The sequence below is a fragment of the Phodopus roborovskii genome, unplaced genomic scaffold (genome assembly GCF_943737965.1).
Source record: "Phodopus roborovskii unplaced genomic scaffold, PHOROB, whole genome shotgun sequence".
Lineage (NCBI taxonomy): Eukaryota > Metazoa > Chordata > Mammalia > Rodentia > Cricetidae > Phodopus > Phodopus roborovskii.
In genome coordinates, this window is record NW_026126482.1 from 18,581,271 (window position 1) to 18,598,136 (window position 16,866).

General features: G+C 37.2%; 1 protein-coding gene and 1 non-coding gene across 2 annotated transcripts in view; both read left to right on the forward strand.

Annotated features, from left to right (window-relative positions):
- Positions 1-16,866, forward strand: part of Ranbp9 (RAN binding protein 9) — a 74,536-nt gene that overhangs the window by 39,934 nt on the left and 17,736 nt on the right. Inside the window, exons 5-10 of the mRNA XM_051194358.1 lie at positions 1,618-1,640; positions 7,148-7,332; positions 9,498-9,610; positions 11,174-11,282; positions 12,601-12,791; positions 15,547-15,691. Of these exons, the coding sequence (XP_051050315.1) occupies positions 1,618-1,640; positions 7,148-7,332; positions 9,498-9,610; positions 11,174-11,282; positions 12,601-12,791; positions 15,547-15,691 (766 nt within the window). The remainder of the gene's footprint in view (positions 1-1,617; positions 1,641-7,147; positions 7,333-9,497; positions 9,611-11,173; positions 11,283-12,600; positions 12,792-15,546; positions 15,692-16,866) is intronic.
- LOC127229438 (U6 spliceosomal RNA) lies at positions 6,533-6,636 on the forward strand. Its single transcript, XR_007835132.1, has one exon. It is a non-coding gene; the product is annotated as a U6 spliceosomal RNA (small nuclear RNA).

Genomic DNA, 16,866 nt, shown 5'->3' on the forward strand with positions numbered 1-16,866 from the left:
AACTAAATATAGTCAGAATATTTTGTATGGAATTACAAAAACAAAACACCTTCCAGCTTTGCTTTCTTTTTGAGAGATAAACACAATTTTCTTATTGGTAAATGTCATAAAAACAGAGCTTTACCAACCACAGTCACTATTTTGTACATTGAAAATATATATCACAAGTTAAATATCTTTTATGTGAAGTTCTGGGGACCAGAAACATTCAGATTTTGGACTATAGGATATTTATGTGCATGTTTGTCTGTATAAAATGAGGTAACTTTGGGATGGAACCCAGTATACACAGGAAATTCATTCAGGTGTCATATATATGTGCCTTACACACACAACTTTAAAGTAATTTTATGACTACTTTTAGTATGCTTGTATTTTGAATATGGTTAAATGTGTGTGTTGAGGTAGAATTGGATACCAACAGATAGCATCACTGGTTTTAAAGTTTGGATTTTCAGCTTAGAGTTGCCCAGCCTGTGTTACTTATATTCACTGTCTTTTAACTGGGCTATTTTAGTAAGTAGAGTCAGATAGTTTATCATTGGGTGGGTTTGCTGTTTTCACAGCACACAGTACTAGATGCTCTTATGCTTGAGATGCTTTTCACAACAGGAGAGGTGCTGGTGCTAGGCTGGTTGTTTGTTCCAGTGTGTGACTAGACAGTTGCATTGACCCTTACTCGAGAGTCAGTCTTTTTAACACAGGCAGTGAGATACTACAGAAATACTTGCCTCATTTGTAGTATTCTTTGTAGTTAAGCATGCCAGTATACGTATGCCATTACCAGGGTTCCATTTGTGTTTACACATGGCTATGTGTGTTGAAACTCCTGTTGAGGCTTCCAGGAGTACTCTCCATCCTTCAAAAAGGAATGGATTCGTTTATTTTGTTCTGTTCCTTGGGGTTTCAGCATGTAGCCCGCTGGCTTCAGTTTCCTGAATGCTAGGATAACAGGCATGCATTACTATTATGTCCTGTCAGGAAACCATGTTTTGTTTTAAAAATAAGTACTATACTTGCTTTTGTTCACTTTTTTTTTTTTTTTTTTTTTTTTTTAAACAGAAAATGTCTGTTCCTTTCACTCAGAGTGCTTTCTATTTTTGCTTTTTGGAAACCACAAGCTGAGTTTGAATTTGCTGTGTCGCTAAGGCTGACCCTGAACTGATCGTCTTGCCTCTGTCTTCTGAATGCTAGAGTTGCAGGCGTGCACTGTAATGCTGAGCTCCAACAGAAACTTTTGTAAAAGCTAAATCTAGACAAGCATTAAGTGTTAAGGTGGATAATACAGCTTGTGTGTGAAACAATCAAATCTGACACTGTTGGAACCAGTGTTCTCACTCATATACCTCTGAAGGTTTGTCTGTCTAAGATTATTTTAAAACTCTGGAGTTAATGCCAGTATTCAGGAAATACAGTATGTGTGTATTCAGTGGGACTGATGATCTCTAGTAGGACAGCATCCACCCAGGTAGACATTAGTGTTATTGAAAAAAATTAAGCTTTTCTTTCACTTTTCTTCCTTTGCTATTCTCTCCCTTTGTTTTAGTTAGATATTCAATTTTTTGTTGTTACCTGCCTTTGAAAAAAGCAATTAATACCTTTCTTTTTTCTTTTTAGGTATTGCTTTCACCGACTTACCGGTAAGACATAACTTTTTGAAAGATGTATTTTCATTTTTAACTGAAAGAAGTACAGGAATCTAAAAGTAGAAATGTAGAGAAGTCTCATTCATACTCTGTGCACGTGCTATGCATTAAATAGAGGGCCCTTCTCTAGGCACTCTGGAGCATCAGAAATTAACTCCAAATTGCATGGCATCCCATTGTCCAACATAAGATTATTCAAGATACCCTTTTTGATTGTTTGTGGATTACACCTGTGGTCTCCTTTGTAATAAGCACCCCTTTACATTGGGCTATGCCCCTAGCCCTAAAACTGCTTTTTTTTTTAATGTTTGAGCATGCCAGCAGAGGGTTGTACAGTTGTAACTGTCCCTTCACCTGAGGTATATTGGAGACCTGCTCTGTCAGCTTTTGTGCTTTTAGGGTCATTTGGCAGCCAGTAAGAATTTCTGGAGTTGGGTTTTGAGATCAGTGACTAAGGTAAGGAAATTAGAGTAAGCACATGAAAAGTAGTGAATTGGGACATTTTAAAGGAGTTTATGTACTTTGGAGAGAAATAGGACATGCTAAAGGCTAGACAGAATTGTAGAAGCTGACCATTGCTTATAGTGGAGCTTGAGTGGAAAGTTTCAACAGAGTAAGCCTGTGGATATGTAGGGTAGGAGTATTTCAGACAGCGAGGAGGAAAGTGGTCAGGTAGAGTCCAAGACAGGATTTGGGATTAACGAGATTGCTCATCAACCAAGAACACACAGTGTTCTTGCAGAGAACCAGGGTTCAATTTTCAGCATGTCAAGCAGCTGATAACTATCTGTAACTGTAGCTCCAGGGGGTCTGACACCCTTTTCTGGACTCTGTAATCTGGTACACACTCGTAATCTTTAGCCAGGTGTTGGTGTGCACACCTTTAATCCCAGCACTCAGGAGGCAGAGGCAGGCGGATCTCTGTGAGTTCGGAGCCAGCCTAGTCTACAGCCTGGTCCAGAATAGGCTCCAAGGCAATACAGAGAAACCCTGTCTCAAAAAACAAAGCAAAACTCATCATCATCTTTACAAAAGAAAGGGGACTTGACTGTAAGATAGTAGGCCTGAGGGACTGAGAGGGTGAGTGGTGGAGATAGGACTGCTTAGTGATAAGAACAGTTTCTGTTTGCTCATTGTTTTAGGACAGGTGGTCTCCCACGTTGTTCCATCTGTGCAATTGCTTAAGCAGTAGTCCTTCTGCCATAGCCTTCCTAGTAGACATCACATCTGGATTTATTAGAACATTTTGGGGGCAGGGTGAGTAATTTAGTTTGGTGTAAAAGTCAAATATGATCAAGTATACAGTTGAGGTTACAAGCTGGAATTAAAGACAATTATTTGCAGTAAACTTGGGGACCATTTGGCATTTAGGTGTCAAAAGTCTTAAAACTGGTTGTGAACATGTAAGTATATGTTGACCCAGAAGAGAATCAGATGGATTTCTAGGTCATGGTAAGTTTTTGAGAAAATAAGAAATTACCAAAGAGAAATTGAGAAGTAGTCGGTGAGGTAAGGAACACAGTGAATTGACATTGAAAGTCTGACAAAAATAGGAACCAAGGAGGCTATTTTCCTGTTGCTAAGACGGTGAAACATCACCACCAAAGGTGACTTGTAGAAGAATTTGTTTTGACTTACGTTCCTAAGAGTCCTGGCAACAGACATGATGACAGGAGCAGGAGGCAGAGAAATCACATCCTCAACCACAGGCATGAAGCATGAGAACTTGGAAGAGAGATTATGAGCTCTGAAAGCTTGCCCCACTAGCATACTTCCTCCTAAACTTCTCTAAACAACATCACCAGCTGGGAACCAAACATTCAGATGCCCAAGCCCAGAAGGGACAGTGTCATTCAGACAGTCACAGGAATCATTAACTGCATCAATGCTATGATGTATCTATCCTGTTGTGTAGGAACCCAGTAGAGTAGAGGTTCCTGGTGACGCTGACAAGGAAGTTTTAGCAGAGTAGAAAGTCTGGTAGGAATGAATTTAAGAAAGGAATAGGAAGAGACTACGCGTGACTTTGGAGACCCTTGATTATAATAGGGAGTAGAGAATAGGGCAGTAACTGCTGGTGAAAAGGGTGAGTAGGAAAAAAAAACATTAAGTGAAATAAACAAAGTAACTATTGTTTTGCTGTTAAATGAGTCACTAGGAAACAAACAAAAGTTGATAATCGGGCAGTGGTGGCACATGTCTTTAGTCCCAGCACTTGGGGAAAAGTTGATATAATACAATAGGGACCATATTCTTCAGTAAGCAAGTGTGTAAGTTGAGGGAATTTGCGAACATTTATGCTGTGACAAGCAGGGCGGGGAAAGTACACAGGTGCAAATTATTTTGTGAGGGAGGGGTCACATAGGTGGTGGAGTGGCACACACATGCGCGTGATGAGGCCTAAGGGAGAGAAGGTCAGGGTCTTCCTCTGTGTCTCTCACTGAGCCTAAACCTCACTTTCCCAGCCAGTGAGCTTCTGCCTGCGGTCCACCCATCTCTGCCCCCAGCACTGTCTACAGGCACACGCAGCCATGACCAGCTATTACGTGGGTGCTGGGGACTTGAACTCTATAGTTTCTCTTGATTTCACAAGTTCTCTTACCCCCTGAGCTATCTCCCAGAAGTTGATTGAAGGTAAATTCTAGTAGGTAAGATGTTGGCATCCTTAACTATTGCAGAGTCTGTCATAAAAAGACTCCCAATATTCACTTGGAACTTGTTAGAGGGTTTTGTTGCTGAGCATTGCTTGCTGAGGCTCTAAGCATGTGAAACCCCATCATTGGGTGGGCTGGGCTGTAGTGGTTCTCTTTGGCTCATTGTTGGGCAGTGCAGTAGTGATCATTTTACAAAGGCATACCTGGTTTTAGGCATACATGTTTTTTATAGTGAAACAACGGCAACTTTATTAGTGAGCAAGGTAGTTATGGTTTTCTTTATTGTGTCTCTAGAGGTCTGCATGGTGTTCTTCACTTATCTACGGGGGGAAAGCTAGTCTTTACCTTAAAGGGATTACAGAAAATATTTAAATATTCCTTATCTATAGTTTCTTTTGAGTTAGTTGGATCACTGAATCCTGAGGGTGTACATTGGCAAAAAGTCTTATTTTTCCTTGACTCTGTTGTTCCAGTCATTGATCATAGTGTGTTCAGATAGCTCTGACAACTTTACATCTTTTGTTTGCTTGAGACAGTGTCTCACTCTGTAGTCCCAGCTGGACTGGGGCCTATGATGATCCTTTCCCAGCCTCCGGAGTGTTACTCTTAAACCTTACATTTAAAAATTTTTTTTCTTCTTCAATTCACATCTGTTAGAGAAATATCTTTAGTTTTAAACAAACTAATTCAGTTTGGAATCAAGTACATACTCCTTTTGTTCTCATTAAAAATTTATTTTTAATTTTATATGTATTCATGTTTTACCAACATGTCTATCTCCATATCACATGCATGCTTAGTGTAGGGCATATACGATCTTTTGGATCTGGAGTTACAGGCAGTTGTGGGCTGCCATGTTGCTTGCGGGAACCAGACCTAGGTCCTCTACAAGGGCAGGAAGTGCTTTTACCTGCTAAGCCATCACTCTAGTCCTGTTCTCATTTAAAACGATACTTCCAGGGCTACAAGCTGACTTGAAATCTGTTCTCTTGGGCAGGGGAAGAAATGTTTAAAATATAACAAAACTTCAGGTAAACATGAATTTCAATATGTTCAGTAATAGAAATAGTTTTTCTATTCTGAAAAAGACATAAAATTGTTGTCTCGCTGGGCATGGATGACAGTTTTTGAAGAAGGAATTTTGTGCCCATCTATTTTCTAAATGCTTATGTGACTGCATGGTAAATCAGTTTCCTTAAGCTTGTAGTTTTTGTCCTGAAATTACAGAATTGCCTTGCCCTCCACTGATGTCTTCATTGTCTGTGGTCCCCTTAACATGTTTTTGTTTGAAAACTATCTAACAATTCTGTAATGGTCTTAGTGAAAAATTTGCCATGTTAGAAGTAAAGAGACAGTATTTCTTTCTTTTAAGTGATGCCATTAACAAGCTATGCTATTGGATTGGTTCTCAGGTTTTGTTTGAGTCTTAAGTTTTCTAGTAAAATGAAAAGTCTGTATTGAGTGTCTGGCCTGCTTAAGGTTTAAATTTTTAAATTTCTTCTGGTTATTAAAAGTTAAAAACTAGGTATGACGGATCACACCTGTAATCTTAGCACCTCGAAGGCTGAGGCAGGAAAAGTGTCATGAATTCAAAGCAGCCGAGACTCTTGTCTTAATAAAGTATAACATACATAACCACATCTCTCTACCGAAAGAATCAATACTTTGTCTTACTATATGTCTTAATAATATAATAAGACTTCATATTTATTTTGACATACTATTTTGTTTCTGGTTTGTGTTACTTGTTGAACAGTTATCTTTAAATATACAATCTGCTGTAATTCCTTATTACACTCCTGTTATCGTCTTTTAATTTTTACCTTGTTTGGTTGTGAAAATACTTGTGATACCCAAATAAGGCACAAATCCAAGTACTAAAGGCATGGGAGGGTTTGGAGTCACAGGAATAAAGATGGAACTTGATCTGGTATTAGCCTGTGTTCTATCTTTGTTGGTAGTAGAGCGACCCTGGGCAAGTCATTTAACTTGTACATCTGTGAAATGGCAACAAGCATCTCACAGGTGATTCTAATGAGTGGGCATGGCATTTAATGAACACTCAATATGTGGTCTCTTTTTTAGTGGATTAATGACAGCAAAAGAAGCTACTTCTTTCATTGGGTTTTTTTTTTTTTTTTTTCCAGTTTAAAATCTTAGGGTATATTTTAGTACATTTCAGTTTGAATATTCATATTTATCTCCTCTTCCTTTGAAATTGTACATTTGAAGTTTTATTTTGAATTAAGAATCTCCTAAAATTGGAATGATAAAGAGATTAGCATGGCCCCTGTGGAAGGATGACATGCAAATTCCACAAAACATTCCATGTTTTTTTAAAAAGGAAAGAAAAAAATCCCCATGATAATACTATGTCTTCCTTAGAGCAAGTTTCTACCACTGTCTTTATAAAGGCAGGGCTTCCAAGTGTGCTGTTAATGATTGTAGTCAATTGTAAATGGCATTTTCTGTGAACTAGCTGTAATGTACATTTTGTAGACATGTAGCTTATAGAAAGGCTGGGATAAGCCTGAATTATGTGAATTTTAAAGCTTTGTAACTAATATGACATTAAGATTATAGATTAGGTTTTTCATGTATTAGAAATACAGTGCCACTTGGACTATGCAACATGGTCTCAGACTCATTCATGTGCATGTCTTAGTTGTTTGATGATTAGAATTGAGAAAAGTTTATTCAACAGATAATGTTCTGTTTTTAGTTGCCTTCCACTAATATTTTAATTGAGATTCAAAAGTATTCATGAAATAAATTTATGGTTCTATTCTTGCATTGCAAAGATAATGTGCAGTCAATAGATATTTAAAGAAATGTGTTGTCTTACAGCCAAATTTGTATCCTACTGTGGGGCTTCAGACACCAGGAGAAGTGGTTGATGCCAATTTTGGGCAACATCCTTTTGTATTTGATATAGAAGACTACATGAGAGAATGGAGAACCAAAATACAGGCCCAGATAGACCGGTTTCCCATTGGGGATCGAGAAGGAGAATGGCAGACCATGATACAAAAGTAAGTGCAAGGAATTTTGAATGTACAAATTTAAACATTGTTTATAAGGCAAATTATTGTTGGCCAATAGAAAAGCAAGATAGGCGGAACTAGGAGACAAGGAGGATTCTGGGAGATGTAGTAGAGAGATTCAAGACGTACAGACTTGAGAGTAAAGAGGTCCAGACCCTCTCTCTGGTAAGATAAGACCACATGGAAGCACTTAGATTGATATAACTGGGTTAATATTTAAGACAGAGCTAGCCAATAAGAAATGCTAGTAACTGTCCAACAGCATTATATCTAATACAGTGTTTCTGTGTGTCATTTGGGACTGACGTGGCGGGACCAGGTGGTGGGAAAACTGCTCATAACAAACTATTCTTTTGTTGTTGTTGTTGTTCAAAGATGTATGTTTTGAAGTCTAGTTTAAATCCTGATCATTTGTATGTACTAATTGTATTTTAATCTCTCAAAAAGTAGTTTGTCTGTTGAAATAAAATAGTGTTAAGCACCTACAGAATTGTGTTTCTGACTTAACTGGATGGAGGAAATAGTGACATTTGATTATAAAGGTAGTTAATTCCTTTGTTAATATTAGTAATATGACTGAGTGAATTCTGTAGATTATACAGTCAGATTTTTAGAAATGTTGATAAAAGATAAGTCTAGAGGTAAGTCTAGATTTTATGTTTAGAGTTCTGTGATTTAGGGACAAGACCTTGAGCGCCTTTTTCATCAGTGGTTCAGATACACATGGAGAAAAAAGAATGGCTGTTTCGTGCGTATTCTCTATGTGGAGATGTATGGGAGTATAGGCAGACTGCATACACTGTTTCCCAGTATGAGTTGTGTGAGTTGCACTCTCAGTGAGAGTGTTAGTAGGGTGGCTCTAGTTATTGGAGTGAGCCCCTTCTTTGCTTTGTATTTAGCTTTTAAATTCAGGGAGACTCACTGTAGTTCTCTACCTAAAAGGCTTCAAAAACTAAATTTATGTTTAATAACTGGGGCATCAAAGATGGCTTGTGCCATCAAGCCTTTTCACCTGAGTTCTGTTACTGGGACCCACATACTAGAAGAGAGAACCAGTTGTCCTCTGACCTCCATGTGTGCCATTGTATGGGTGTACATGCACACTCATTAAATAATGTAATTTTAAAAACAAAAAAAAAGCCTTAGTAACGATTTTTAATGCTATTTCTTATAAGTTACCATTAGACACACTTAGGATAAGAAAGGGAATGAAGACCAAGGAGCAAATGACTGTGGAGTTAGCCCAAGTGCAGCATAAATACATTGAATTCATTAATAATAATGGAGGATGGCCAGCAGCAGAGAAGAAAGTAAGTGTTAAATCTGTTACTAGGAAGAGTTTTTTAGTAAAATTTCATAAGAACCGGCAGGAAAATTCAATTCCTATGACAGTCAACTGTACATCTGTCCAAATGTCAAGAGAGTTTAAAATTCAAAGAAAAACTTTTTGGGTTTGTTTAGAGAAGATAGTGGTTGGAGGTAACAGATTTTTGTTGGATTACCAGTTTGGCTAACTATTCTAACCACTTAGGGCTTTTTAAAACGTAAGATTGTTGTCTTAGAAATGTATCACTGTCTGTAAATAATGCATACTTTTCTGTTAAAAACCAAATTGGCTGCAAGACTGATTCCTCATTATTCAGTTGTTCTATAGTGGGTTTTAATTCTGGGCACTTCTCTCTCTGGGCTAACATCAGTGTCTCTCCTCACGCTTTGAGATCCCATCTCACCGGACTGATGAACACAGAAAGTAGTTGGAACTCTAGAACACCAACTGTTGATCAGTTATCTCAAAATTGGGTGATTTATACATAGCTAACATGCTTTGAGATATCTATAATTAAGGTGAGGTAGAAATCATGATTAGTAGGATTGAATAATAGGAAAATGAATGAGGAACCAGGGGGTAATAGGGATCTAAGAATTTTTTTTTTTTTTTTAAAGATGATTTGATGCCTTTGACCTTATTTCAGTTTTTTTTGGGGGGAGGGGGCTATTCATGACTTATTTTAAAGTTGAAAGTTGTAGAGCCTGGCTTCAGGGAAATAGATTGATTTTTGTAATAGCAGGTTAGACTTTGTTAACAAAGCTTGTCGTCATCTGATGCATGATTCTGTTGACTAAAAGATGTGTTTTCCTCTTTTTCTTTTCAGAATGGTTTCATCATATTTAGTCCACCATGGGTACTGTGCCACAGCAGAGGCTTTTGCCAGATCTACAGACCAGACTGTTCTAGAAGAATTAGCATCCATTAAGAATAGACAAAGTAAGAACACCTTGGTACATGATGAATACTTGTTTTTAAATTATGTTTGGTTTGCTTTAACTTATAGAAAATTTTTCTTCTTAAAAATTTCCTGAATATATTGTTCAGAAGTGACTGCCTCCAGATTTATTTTCATTGACTTTGTGGGTCGATTTTGTAAGTGTTTTTATTTTGTGCCAGGAATGGGGAGCTCTTTTGTCTGAGACAGTGTCTCGTGTAGTGCAGGCTAACCTTGAGCCTGCCTCATCCTTGCGCCACATTCATTGACAGTTTCGAAAACATTTAAAAATTTACACTAGGGCTGGAGAGATGGCTCAGCAGGTAAGAGCACTGACTGCTTTTCTAGGGAACCAGGGTTTACTTCCAAAGGTTCAATTCCCAGCACCCACATGGCAGCTCACAACTATCTGTAACTCCAGTCCCAGTGGACCTGACATTATTGGAAAAAATACCAATGCACTAGAGTTTCAAATACAGAGATAATTTTGTAGAACTTTGGAAAGAAATAAATGCCTTTCTCATGTTTCCATTAAAAAACTGCTTTCCTGTGGGTTGGAATTGAGGTCAATGATAGAGCCTGATGCTCTGGGTATTGTGTCAGCCCCTGGTGGGTAGAAGGTGGGGTGGGACAACCTTCTTAAGCTGTAAGAAATAGGAAACTTTTGATACTAAGTTTTCTTATGTTGTTTTGGAACCAGTCTTGATGAGGTAGTGGAGAAAGTATATGAAATAATGTTTTTTTTTGTTTGTTTGTTTGTTTTTTGTTTTGTTTTGTTTTTTTCTGTTTTGGTTCCAGTTGTGATGAGTTAGTGGAGATAGTATGTATTTTTTTTTTCTTTGAAAGAAATTTAAATTGCTACCTAAATTTAAAGTAGTGTTGGCCGTAAGTATTCATTGCTTAGAGCCTTGTGCTGGTCCATACTGGTGCTGTTTAACTAGGGTGCAGCAGACTAGACTGGCAGTGGATGTAAGTTAGCCATCGGAGGAGGTCCCAGCCGATGGGCAGTAGAAAGATGAAGCAGAGCAAACAGGTAACACTGATGGGTGAGAGGACCTCTTAAGGTCCATGGCCAGAGTGGCACCAGTTGCAGCGCACTGTAGTACATTATGCTGGTCTGTCTCACCTCCTCAGTACGCTCTGTCCCACAGAAGAGGTCACCTTTCTCGAGCTTTCTACTTCCTCAGTGTCTAATTTATTAGTAAAGCTCTGACCTTTTCAAAGGCTGGTGTTCTAGTCCTGAGTCATAAGGTTCAATAAGACATTTTTAGTGTCATTTCTTTTAGATCTTACTGTTTGAAAATCTAATACTGCTCAGTGGATGTTTTCCTACACTTACATACTCACTCATGCTATTTTAGTCTCTGAAGAGACTTGTTTTTCTAATTTTTAATGTCTGAAAATTTTTTCTTGGATTCTGTAATCTAAATTTCAAAGTTTGCTTAGGAAAAGAAAGCTTAACAATAATTATTTTAGAGGTTTTCACTGTTAATTTTTTTTCTGGAGCAATTTAAGGTTGTCTGTCTCTTTTGTAGAGTTGATATCTTACTTTCTTTTCTGAATAGGAATTCAGAAGTTGGTGTTAGCAGGACGAATGGGAGAAGCCATTGAAACAACACAACAGTTATACCCAAGTTTACTTGAAAGAAATCCCAATCTCCTTTTCACATTAAAGTGAGTTTTAGTAAAATGTTATTTTATGGTAAAACATCTTAAGTAGTTAAAACTATTTTCATGATTTGTGGTTTTGATTTTGTTTTGCTTTGTTTCTGATATTTACATATACCTTTATAATATAGCACATTTAAATAATTTTTTTTTTAAACTGGAACTGAGGATGTGCAGCTGAGTGGCAAAGCAGCAGGTACTTAGCATGTGTGAACAAATGCAGAGAGCATTTGGTGTTATGATTCTAAGTACAAAGAAATTTTGCTTACTGTTATCTTAGGAGGCAGTAATCTCAGTTTTCTCCTACAAGGTAGCTGAGTAACTCTGTGGATATATTGAAAAGTTCCGGTAAATATACATAAAATTTACTGTTTTACCCATTCTTACGTGTTTAAGTATACTTACACTTTTGTGCATCTTGCCCATTGAACAGTAGCTTCTCCCTTGCTTGCTTGCCCAGAGCCCTCATATACAGTATTGATGGTTTTGTGACCTGCTTAGTCACTTAGCATAATGTCCTTGAGTTTTGTCTGTATTGTAGTATGTAGCCAAATTTTCGTTAATTTTGAAGACTGGAGGTCATCCCATTGTGTGGATGCACACTGCGTGTTGTTTATTCTGCTGACTGCTGTCAAGCCAGCTGTGCACATAAGTATATGAGTATCTACTTAAGTCCTGGCTTTCAACTCTTTGATTGTTAACCTAAAAGTAGAATTGCTGGGTAAAAGCTGTGCTTATTGTTTTGAGGGTTCTCCTCGTTGCACCCTTTGATTTACTTCCACGTCGCATTATCATCTGTTCCCCGCTGGGTTATAGACATCATGATTTGGCATTAACATTTTTTTTTAAATGAATTTTGTTGTTTAAGAAAGTTGCATGTGTGGGGTATGGGGCACATACTTTTAATCCAGCACTTACAAGACAGAATAAGGTGGATCTCTGAGACTTCAAGGCCAGTCTGGTCTGCACATAACAAGTTCCAGACCAGCCAGGACTACAAAGTGAGACCCTGTATCAGAAAGAGAGAGAGAGAGAAAGAGAACTGGATGTTACTGTGCTCAGGATTTCAACCTTCCAAGCAATAGGAAGTGTTTGTAAGGCAAAGAGGTTGGTAATACAGCCTAGGGTAAGGAAAGACCAGAAGAAGGCTGTGCTTTGTACCTCTCCAGGTACACGTGTCTCTTTTTACATAACTCACTTGATATAATACCAAGAAAATACTGATCTTAAGTTTTAAAATGAGGTCTGTTTTAATTTTGTAGCTATATACATATTTGATGATTATGCCTAAATAAACTATCTTTTTTTTTTTTTTTTCTTTCAGAGTACGTCAGTTTATAGAAATGGTGAATGGTACAGATAGTGAAGTGAGGTGCTTGGGAGGTCGAAGTCCAAAATCTCAAGACAGTTACCCCGTCAGCCCTCGGCCTTTTAGCAGTCCAAGCATGAGTCCCAGCCATGGAATGAGTATCCACAGTTTAGCACCAGGCAAAAGCAGTTCTGCACATTTTTCTGGTGAGACACAATCTTTCAAACTTTTATTCCTCTTTATGCAATTTTGAGTCCTAAAAGTTTTTAAAAATCTAGATTTTATTGTCCCTTTTTTTCATTTTTATCTATATAATCTCATGTTTTATGTAAAAAAAAAATAGGCATATAGGATATTAATACCAAAAAGTATAAGTACCTGAGACTATTAATAGATCTTAACAAATATCATTGTTCAAAATGCGTTGTCACTAAACCCATTGACAATAATGAGAAAATAATCATATTTAATAAAGCATTGATTTAAAATGGTCTGACTATTTTGTGCCACCAATTACCAAGCCTTGCTGCTTGCTGGCTTCTTATCTCTCCTGACTCATTCCTAAAACCCCCCCCCCCCGGTCTCTTTTTCAGCTTGCTTACTACTCACTCTCCGGCTCTGCTGGCTTTCTTGCCATTACTTCTACAGATCTTTTTCTAATCCTCCTCATTCTTTTCTGTTTCCCAACAGGAACTCTCAGTTCTGTGTATTTAACTTTATTTTTGTTGTTAATTCTTCACTATAGTTATTCCTTATAGTAGATGAAACTAGTACTATTTTCCCAGGTACTGATTTAGAAATGTTAAGATGCACCAACAAGTTTCACAAAGACTGGCTCTTTAAATGCAGTTTTAATCCTTAATCTAAGCTAAGTACAATAATAATTTAATGTAATAAACTAAATATACACACAGCCTGCATATCCTGAACCACAAGAGTGGTTTGTGTAGCTACATATACCTTTATTCAAGTATACATTTCTACAATGAAGTACTAAACTTCACTACCCCAAATGCTATTCTGTCCTTCTTGGGGCTGAAAGCATTCATAAGCCCCAAAAGGTTTTAAATCAAAAGACTTCTCAGAGCATAAGTACTAACATAAAACTTAGTTTCTTTACAAAGACAAAAAAATAAAACATTGTTCCTTTGAAAAGAATATTAAAACAAAGGATATATTAAGATATATAAACATTTCTTATTAAAACTTGGTTCCTTAAAAGAAACAAACTAGTCATTATTGTTAATAACCTCTCAGGCCAATGATGTCTAAAACCTTAAGCTACATAGAGCATGAGTATCAATCAACTTTGATAAGTAAAAAGAACATTTAGACTTCACACATGATGTACCTACTGTATATAACTTGTAATGCAGAAATCTAGCTAAAGCAATAAACCCTGTGTATATGGAACTGCATGGTTTGTGGTACTTTAATTTGGTCAGATAAGGCAGGCTGTTGATGGCTCAGGTTAGAAATCTAAAACTGAAGACCTCTTTCATTGCCTGCTTAACAGAGCATTACTGTAGAAAGCAGTTAAAATATATGATTTCCACAGAAAATATCATAATTTCAGAAATTAAGTTTGTTATCAAGATACATAGTTGGCTTGGCGAAAAGCTTTTCTAAACAGTTTGATTTCTTCATTCATAGTAAGTCTATCTTCAACTCTAGTAAACTCCCTTGGGTCATTTTGAATTAAGAAGATAGTATCTTAAACTTGCACTTGACCCCTTGTCTTCCAGTTGATACTGTGATGTAAGTCATTTCAGTGATGAATTCTTGTAGGCTCTTTAATAAAATCCACTGCTTCAGTGTGATGGATTCTGCTCATTCACCAAAGCCATACACATACCCTGTAATTCTTTAGAAAATTCTTTATGTACCCTGTCTACATTCTGCTCTCCCCCCCCCCCCTTTTTTTATTTTTCCTCCTCATCTGCCATCCTACCAGCTCATCAGCCTGCTAAGCCTATATTTAATTTTATGGAGCAGATCTGATGATGGGATAGTTCTATTTCCCTTCAAGTCAACACCTCTGTTCTTTCCTACGGTCTGTACAGCTTTACTTCAGGCTTTTTGACTCACTGTCCCATATGAGGACAAGACTTTTATGTCTGCATCTTTAGCTACCACACCTTGAATATTATTAGACAGTTGATATGTTCATTCATATGTAAAAGTAGATGATTATAACATGCCACATGATGACATTTCTGTCAATGACAAGCTATGCAAAGTAGCCTCATGTGATCTTGATAGAGCAGAAAGGCATTACAGAATCACATGATATTATTATGTTGCTGTGCCAAAGTATACAAGTATATGTCATTGTATTCTGATTTCTTTATGGGTGTTTTGCTTGCATATACGTTTGCTTGTGCACCACACATGTGCATTGGCAGGAGAGGCCAAAAAGAAGGAGTTGGATCCCCTGAAACTGGAGTTATAGATGGCTGTGAAGTACCATGTGGGTGCTAGTATTGGAACCCAGGTCTTCTGCAAGAACATCTAGAACAGCTGAGCCATCTCTCTAGCCCCATATTATGATTTTTTTTAATATCATGTAGTATATTAACATACTGTCCAGATTTGTAGCCTAGGAGGCATTGGCTATCCCACATTGCCTAGATAGGCTGGACCATCTAGGCTTTTGTATGGATACTCCATGTTAGCACTACAATGAAATCATTAACCTAGTTATAATTTGTCCTTGTTAGAAACATTGTAGGACCCTCATGAGTGATTGTGGGATTAAATGAGATTTGTTATTAAATTTGTTAGAAATAATAGTTTACAGTGAAGTCTTAATACACTACCAAGCTTTAAAAAAAAAAAAAAAAAAAACTATTTAAATTTCCCATTGGCTTGCCTACATTGTAGAAGTGTAAAATGTAAAAGTATTATTTGCAACCTAATCACATTGTTGTTTGTTTCTATGTGGTATCTTTTTCTTCTCAGGTTTTGAAAGTTGTAGTAATGGTGTAATATCAAATAAAGCACATCAATCATATTGCCATAGTAAACACCAGTTATCCAGTTTGAATGTACCAGAACTAAACAGTATCAATGTGTCAAGGTCACAGCAAGTTAATAACTTCACCAGGTAATAAAGTGATTTCTGTAACTTTTGTATTAATAGAAATGGCTAGGGCATAAATGTCATTTTCACTGATAATGTTTGAAGAACTTTTGTGATCCACCCTGCAGTTATGAGCTCCCAGAGCATAATGGGATAGAGACTATTTCCTGTAGGTGCAGAGCTCTTCCTTATGTGCAGAGCTCTTCTTAGCTCTTCCTTTTCCTACTATGTTCTTCCCTCTAGGAAGGTTATAAGAGCAGATGTTGGGCTGTGTGCATTGTCTCCTGCCAAGGACAGTGTGGTAGAGATGCTCACATAAGAATCTTTGGCATTAGCTTGACAATAATATTGAGGACCTGTTTGGTATCAAATATGCTGCTTGCTGTGTTATCTGTCTTGTAAGATTAGAAAGAAGAGATATCTTAATGAACATAATATATATTCTCTGGGTCTTGACACACTCAGACTTAACATTCATGCATTCTTAAAATCCATGCAATGTAATCACTTGAATGCAAGTATTGAAGAGCAAATTTATGTGCATTCATCCTGCCTAGTGACGTAGCATTTGAACCGGGTTCATACTAATTTGATCTTGTAACGAGTATCAAAACCATTGAGTTTTCAAGCAGTGTTCTAAATTTCTTATTGAAGGAAAACCAACTGGAACTGTATAGCAAATATGATTCTGCAGAAAGGGGTCTTTTTAAAAATATATTTGAAAATTTAGAGAATGAAATGTCTGAGTTATCTTTCATGTGAAATATTGTATAGATGACAAAAATCTTAAAAGGTAATGGTATATGATACAGGGTCTGGGGACTGGGGTGGGCACAAAAGCCCGAGAACAACAGGAAAAAGAAATGCTGAGGAGGCACTTACTGTGAAGTTGACCTGTTAGAAAAAAATCTGAGTGGAAAATGTAAATAAATGTTAGTTAGAGCCTTATAAATAGAATTTTTATGTTGTCAGCGTTCTGCCTTTGTTTGGCAGTAAGATTGCTGTTTGGTATGTGGTGTTTTCTCTTCGATGCTACCTTCTTGAAAGGAAGTTGCACAGTAAACCTGTTCTTGCTTAGCTGCAGGGTTGACAATGCAATATCCTCTTAAGCAGTAGAGAAGGAAAAGACGGCAAACTTAGCAACTGCTTTTTAAACTGCTAACCAGTAAGAAGTGTTTGCACTTGGGTAATGACTACTT